Genomic DNA, 7,946 nt, shown 5'->3' with positions numbered 1-7,946 from the left:
CAGATGTAGTCACTAATTACTGGGTTCAATATAGGTTCCTAAACCACGATCTCAAAATGTGAATTTTAGTTTTAAAAATTCTAGAAAGTAGAAGGAGGGACGAACAGGAGTGGGTTTTTTCCTTCTAAATATCTAGTGGAAGCTCCCCCTTCTCCAGGAAAATAAGGAGAAAATAACAGAAGGGAATGATGAACTAGCAAAAAGGACAGTTTAGTGTGACTCTGTGTCAAAAGAAAAGGTGCTGGAAGGTAGCTCATTGTGCAAGCCCTGGATTCAAACTGACTCGCAACTTTATAAAAGAATTGCCAGTTTAGATCAGTGCTTTGGATCTGGCAAAAAAAAAAAAAAAAAAAAAGATCACCAGAAGCGGCTCCCAGGAAGTACAGAGGCAGGAAATGGCATAGTCAAGCTGGAGCAAAAAGAGAAAAGAATACCAGTACTTTCCCTTCTGTCCATCTAACTTTAGCACTGGTCCAGGTTGCTTCCTTGCCTGTCCCAGCCAAGAAGCAGCTGCACCTAAGACTCCGTCACACTCATAAACAATCCAGCTCTCAAATTCAGGAGCACAGGGAGATAGCTCAGTGCCATAAGCACCTGCCTAGCAAGCACAAGATCCTGAGTTCAATCCCTGATAACCCCCCCAAAAAAAAATTTCAAGTGTAATCTTCCTTACCCATTGAAAAAGCTGGAAACTAGAAAAGAATTGCACATTTGGGATTAAAGAATTCTAATTAGGCTAGGCATGATGGCACACACCTGTAATCTCTGCAATCAGGAGGCTGAGGCAGGAGGATCACTGAGAGGTTGAAGGGAGACTGGGTTACAGAAGGAGTTTGAAGCCAGCCCCTGAAGTACATAGGTACACTGTCCTTTTTTAAAGTCTCTACTTAAGGAATTAAGAGCAGAGCTGAATCAGCAGACTAAGTGCCTGTTTAGGCAAGTGCAGAGACAGACCTGTGTTCAATCCTCGGTACTGAATGCCATGCTGGCCCCTGGGCGCACTGAACCAACAATCAAGTCTGGGCATGGTGGTGCACACCTGTGATCCCAGCACTGGGGAGGCTGAAAACAGGAGGATCACTACAAGTCCAAGCTGTGAATGAGACTCTGTACCAAGTATGTAAGTTGTTTGTTTGTTTGTTTGTTTTTTAAAGTACAGCTAAGGAGGCCAGGGAGATGGCTCAGTGAAATAAGCGCTTCCCTAGCAAGCGCAAGGGTCTGAGTTCAATCCCCGGTTCCGCCAAAAATAAAAATAAAAAAAAATAAAGTACAGCTAAGGAGTTTCCCAATGTGGGCAAGTATTGTATGTAAACAAGAGTTAGGGAACAGGAGGAAACATTTCCAGAGTGATCTCTCATTTCCAGTCAATACAAAGGCACATCCAGTCGATCCAGGACCCTAAGTTCTAAACCATGTTAAGAAAAGAGCCATTTGGTCTAGGGCTGTAGATCAGTAGCAGAATTTTTGTCTAGTATATCTCAGGCTTTGGGTTTAATCTAAATTCTAAACCATGTTAAGAAAAGAGCCATTTGGTCTAGGGCTGTAGATCAGTAGCAGAATTTTTGTCTAGTATATCTCAGGCTTTGGGTTTAATCTCCAGCACTAAAAAAATAAAAATTAAAAAAATTAAGTTGTTTATAAAACAAAAGTCAGGGTCCATTCAGCCTAGTCTCTTCCACTTTTGTAAATGAGAATACTAAACCTAGAAAAATTACAGTGTCCCACAAACAATGACAAAATCTGAGCCTTCTTGTGCCTTTTCTGCTCTGTGGCTCTTTTGCTTTCTTTAGTCACCAGTGTTATGTTCACCTGTTCTCTTATTGCAAACCAATCACATTTCTGCTTTTCCAAACCTCTAAAAAGACCAGAATAGGGTGCACATGTTCCATTCATAGCCTCTTAAAGACAGTTATTCTCACCTTATCTGTTCTGCCTGTCCCCCACCTCCACCTTTCCAGGGCTCCTTCTGTCCCAAACTATTCCTCTTCTTTCCAGCTTCTGAAGTGCCCCCTACCTCTTGGAAACCCTGCCTCCTCGCTCCCCTAACCCTACAATCCTTTCTAAAAAGCTCTGAGTTTGATAGAGACCAAAAATGATGCTTTGGCAGCAGGTGACGGATAGATGTGATCTGCCTCCTACAGGAATGCTATTTAAAGGGGTGGCCCCACAATCCTCTCCTTCCAAAGTGACAAGGGAAAAGCCTGCTCCTCAATCTCTCCAGTGCTGCAAACTCAGCTCAACTTAACTTCTGACTTCCCCAGCCTGCACCCTGGCCTGCTGTTCCTGCTTCCTGTGCAGGTGGGAGGGAGAGTACTTGACAACTCATGAGGTGTGGGGGCTGAGGGGGACTTATCTTCATCTCCCTTGATGACAGGTACTCAGAAGCAAGAGGCCCCGTGGGGAGGAGGACTAGAAGAACATTCTTCCCCCAGCAACCTAAGTGCGTTTCAACCATGTGCCAGCTCCTCTAAATCAAACTTCATCAGAAAAGCACAGATGCTGGCATGAGGGCCTAAGGCTAAGGAAACCTCCCTAGCCAGAACCTCCATCCCCCTTGGTTCTGGTGCCCAAACCATAGCTGTTCCCTTCCTCCAAGACAAAGTGCCAGGGCAAGGTGCCCTTGGCCACACCTCTGGCCTCTGCACCTTGAAGCTATCCTCCTCACCTACCCCCTGCATCCAGCACCACCGCAGAAGAGGCAGCCATGTCTCCACTGCCCAAGGGAAACAGAAGGCCTGGCACACATCTCCTGGACCTGGTGGGAAGCATAATTCCATTTCGCTGCTGCAAATGAGTTAATGGAGACTTTAATGAAAACACTGCACTAATGAAAATGCTGAGGCTAGAACCTACTCTCTGTGTCCAAGACAAGACAAAGCAATTGGGGCCAGAATTTCTCCTGATAGTCATTTTTTATTTCTTTTAGAGCCTATGCAAAGCAAGCTGGGATCTGGGAGCAAAAACTAGCTTATTGTGCTAAAAATTCAGAAACTGGTCAAGGAAACAAATTGCTGAAATACTGATAGATCCTGTTACCTGATATGTCCCTTCACCCCTCGACCTCCACTTCCTGTTTCAGGTCCTGTGTTCTCACCTTTTCCTACTGGAGCCCTGGGCTTGAAGAGTTCCCTTATGAAGAAGCAGTCTGGTCAGGCAAGAAGGTCTAAGACCAAGCATCAGACTTTGATCCCAACTGTAGTATTACTGCTAAACATTGGACTTTCATTAGGTCATTTAATGCTATTGAATTTGTTTCCTGACCTGAAATTAGGACGCTTCCCCTGGCTACCTTGCAGAATTGCTATAAGGATGCAAAAGCGCTTTGAAAAAGTATACTTGGTTCATAAATGCATGTATAATTACATGTTTATGAAGAGATATGGCAAACCACAAAATTTTAGAAATGGAGAACAAATCTGTGGCACCAGGGGTAGGGTAAAAAGGGGGGTTCAGGAGAGAAGTGGGTGTGGTTATGATAGCCACATGAGGGGTCCCTGTGATGCTCAAACTGCCCTGACTCTTGACTGTGGTGATGGATGCACAGACCTACATGTGACAAAGCTGCACAGAACTAAATACACATACTCAGAGAAATGAGTATAAGTAGAACTGGAACATCTGGATAAGATCAGTGGATTATATCAATGTTAATATCCTGGTTGTGCTAGTGTACTATAGTTTTGTGAGCAGTTACCAATGAGGGAAACTGTAAAGGTACACGGGCTCCTCCTGTATTACTTCTTACAAGGGCACATGGGTTACTATCTCAACAAAATTTTCAATTTAAAAAGGGTACTATGTTTGCCCTCCACCCACCTGCACCAACTTGTCTTGCTGCCCTCTGGGAGAATCCTAGTAAGTAGTTCCCCGTGCAAATGGGAAGGGTTTCCATCCACTCAAGTTGAAGAAACAAGCAAAGATTTTAAGAATGTAGGGTCCTTGATTATATTTTTCTGAGCCTTCTCTCCCTCATCAGTTGTGCTCACAGTCTCAGTAGGCCTGACACTGAATCACTCCTTAGAATGCAATGTCCTTCCCATGGCAAGGAAGGACGATTAGCTGAGGCATGAAGTAAGATTCTTTTGCTTGTTTCCTAAAGAGCAGGCAGTTGTTGCTTAGAAAAACTTGTGTGTTGATTATGGGTGCTAAGTTAAGAAACAACTAAGCCCAGGTCTGGAGAAATAAAAACACACATAGAATCCAAAGCAGCTACCAAACAGTTTAATGAAGGCCGGATGGTTTTGCCTAAAGCCAACAAAAGCTTCCCTTTCATGATGAAAATATGAGTATGACCCTAATTAATCACCTAGCTAATTACATTTGCCCATTACAACCACTCCACACTGTGACGTGCATGATCTGGTGCTCTAGTCGTCCCTGGCAGTGGGTGTACATCAGTGATGGATGGGGCCACTGCTTCCTGCCTTAGAGTTAACTAAACCTACTTTTGTGCTATCTTAAACGCCCCAGGCTCTGTGACACTTGAAATTCTAATTAGTGCAGCAAAGGGCTAAGTTGAAACAGCTTGTACTCCCTCGAGGTACTCACGCTCAGGGCCCTACAACCTAATGAGGTCTGTGAAATTTAAGATCTAGAAAAGAAATCCCTGCCTAGAGCAACAGCTGTACCTAGGATGAAAAGAGGATTTGGGGTTAAGTTAGTCCCTCCAAAAAGGCAGAATGTCCCTGAATGGGTACAGGAGGGAAAACCCACAGGAGTCCTGTCCACTTGGTGTCATGTGACCTAGGATTAACCTAAACTACCCCTCTGTTCAGGGCTGTGGAGATAGCAGAGAAAAAGCAGGCAGGTGAAAACAGCAGAAAATTTATTCATTACTCATGGTGACAGGTGAGTGTGTGTGTTTTGTGTGTGTGTGTGTGTGTGTGTGTGTGTGTGTAACTCCATGAAAGATGTTTTACCCCACCTCAGTGGGAAAAGCAGGCAAATAGAGGCAGAGGAAGAGCCCCACAGAGAAGAGAGGTCCCTCTCCTGCTGCTCTGCAGTAGGAGCAGGTTGGATGTTTGCTGAACACATTTGGGAAAGGAAGAGAAGAGATAATCGTCCTAATGAATGTGCAGGAGACAATAGCAGCTCCAGTGGGAGGATTATAAGCTCATTATGGTTTAATATGATGATTGATCATCTCTGCCCGCCAGCATTATCCTAGAATAGTGATGAAGGTCGGAGAGGCCCATGCCTGTCGGAGCTCAAGCTCTAGTCACTAGAAGATAGGAAATGTACTTACATGTTACTTTTTTGTGATAAAAATTCACATACGTGGCCCCAGTCCTCCATAAACTGTCTTTCATGCCTTCAGAATGCCCTACTTTTCTCTGATTTCTCAGCCCCGCACTATTCCTGTTCACCTGTTCATCACTTCTGGCTTCCTAACCCTTTCCCTAGTGACCCCCACCCTATTCCCACCCTCAAGATAATGACCACAGCTTCCACTCTGGTGTGGCTTTTGATGGATGCAAAGGGCCTTTCAGTAGGTATTTGCAGGCACCCGATTCAGGTGGAAGGCCCGAGATACCTCCCGATAGGCATTTCGAAGCAGGACATAAGGGAAACAGGATTCCAGCATATCCAGGGTCAGGAAGGATGACTCCTCCACCACCTGGAACAGACATGGCCAAGAGATGAGCACCTCTGGTAGGACATATCTCCATGACACTCTTCTTCATGCAATTCCTGGACCATCTGTGGCCATGAAAGCCACAAGTGAACTGGGTTGCAAATCACATTTCCCCCTTCCTCTCTCACTTGGTTTAGCTCCAGGAGGGCAACATCGCCTCCTCTCTTCCATTATAATCATCTGTGTCCTCTTCATCAGGGTAAATATAAAGAGCACAGAATCAGAAGGGAGACACAAGAAAGAGGAGAGAAAAACAGTGTACCCAAAATGTGAAATCCTATGTGAGTGGACAGCACAGATCAGATGCAGGTAAAGATGGCTAAAAGTGGCAATTACAAAGCTGTACAGCAAGAGAAGCAATTGTCACTGCAAGCCAAGCATGAGGGGTCTGGCATCCACACGGGTCCTCTTGTGCTGGGCTTCAGTCTCTTCCCTCTATTAGCACAGTGCTTGGGGACCAGTAAGGATGCTACATAAAGGAGCAGGCATGATTAATTAGTTTAATTACAAGCCTGTGTGCTGTGGTAATCCCAGCAGCCCCCACAGCCAAGCAGGAAGATAGATCAGGATGCCTGGATGAGACTAAGGGAGAGGGTAGGGCTGGGGCTGGCAGAGGGGCCAGGCTCCAAAGAGCAGCACAACCCAGCATTGGGCTGGAGAGTCTCCATCACTGGGGAAGAACTGAGTGTATTTCCTTCATCCTCCTCCTCATCCAATAGGTTACAGGGACTAAACCATGCTCTGGAGAGGTGTGTCCCACTCCATACAGCTGGCAGTTCCCACATGTGGGTCCTCCCCAATCTATCTGCTGTTTTGAGTTTTAAAAATGTACTAAGCATATCTCTCTGTGTCTGTCCATCTGTCTCTCTCTCTCTCTCTCTCTCTCTCTCTCTCTCTCTCTCTCTCTCTCTCTCTCACACACACACACACACACACCTTTCAAGTTTTACAATTTGTAAGATTTTACTGTTCTCAAATACCTGCATGTGCAGTACGCACAGCAGCCTCAGAAGAGCAGAGCCTACAATCTAAAGACAAGGCAATCTGGTGGCAGAACTGCAGCCCTGATCCAAGGCTGACAACAGAAAGAATTCCCTGCTTGACAAGATCTCCAAACCCTAGACCAGGAGAATGACGAGCTCTTGTCTCCAGATACTGAACTACCCTCAGGTACCTGGAACTGAGTGATGCTTTCAAGAAGGGTCCACTGGCCTGTGACTTCCTAGGGTCCATAAAGCAAAAGAAAATAACAGGGATTCTAACTGGCAGGCATTTATAGTGGTTGTGGACAAAGGAATCCTTGACTCTCTCAGCTTCTTCACCTATGAATTGTAAGTACTGGACTAATTATTGGGATTTGGTCTGGCTCTGATATCAAAGAGTCCATGATGCTCTAAGAGTGGCATCATTTTCCCCCCAGGAAATCTAGGCCAGGAACAGACTAGCAACACTGGGCAGACACTGCTGGGATTTGACAGCAAACAGAAAGGCCCCAGGGAGAGATGGACTAGTCAGAATTTGGGGCTACATGAGTGGCCTTTTAACTCAAGAAAATAGCTCTGTTCCCTCCAGGCGTTTCCAACTTCTCTATGGAAATATTTGCATTTAAATCATTTTGCACAACTAGTCCCTCCAACCTCCATGTCCTGCATGAGAAGAGCCTAGTCCCAGCTCTGGTCTGCCAGCCTCTCTGGGCAGACACTTCCCACACCTTGGGGTAGGAGTTGGAGCAGAAGTCAAAGCAGAGGAGTGGGGCTGAGCGGCAATTGAGAATCACCCCACCTTCCAGAGATGAAAAGCACCACAGGAAAGAGGGAAGGCTGAATCAGCCAGAAACAAAAGTGAACAGCAGAGAGCTACTTTTGTTGAGTAACTATGTCCTAGGCTCACACATATTATCTCATGAATTCAAGCCACTCTGACATAAGGATTATTGCCCTATTTTTTGGATAAGGAATCATGCTGCTCTAAACACAATGATTCCCCAAGTCCACTTCTGGCTTTTGCCCTCCCTCTGGTCCCATTGCCCCCCTCTGCCTCTTACTTCTCAGCATGCATGCACGTGCACGCGCGCACACACACACACACACACACACCCCTTCGTGTCCATTCTCTCCTCCGTCATGGCCTGTAATCAGCCCTGGCCTTTCTCTAGATGGAGAAACTGAGACAGAGTTACCTCTTGGAAACTGGGTATTTTAATTTTTTATTGTTCTTACAGTTTTTGAGACAGAGTCTTAGGACGTAGTTCAGGGTGGCCTTGAATTTGCAGTCATCCTCCTGCCTCAGCCTACCAAGTGCTAGGATTACA

General features: G+C 45.6%; 1 protein-coding gene across 1 annotated transcript in view; it reads right to left on the bottom strand.

Moving 5' to 3' along the window:
* Positions 1-4,201: 4,201 nt before the first annotated feature.
* Positions 4,202-7,946, bottom strand: part of Nckap1l (NCK associated protein 1 like) — a 66,318-nt gene continuing 62,573 nt past the window's right edge. Inside the window, exon 31 of the mRNA XM_023722808.1 lies at positions 4,202-5,617. Within this exon, the coding sequence (XP_023578576.1) occupies positions 5,486-5,617 (132 nt within the window). The 3' untranslated portion in view covers positions 4,202-5,485. The remainder of the gene's footprint in view (positions 5,618-7,946) is intronic.

This window comes from Octodon degus, unplaced genomic scaffold (assembly GCF_000260255.1).
Source record: "Octodon degus isolate 3935 unplaced genomic scaffold, OctDeg1.0 scaffold00093, whole genome shotgun sequence".
NCBI classification, from domain to species: domain Eukaryota; kingdom Metazoa; phylum Chordata; class Mammalia; order Rodentia; family Octodontidae; genus Octodon; species Octodon degus.
Note: the sequence above shows the minus strand (reverse complement) of the source record. Positions and strands in the feature narration are given on the sequence as shown.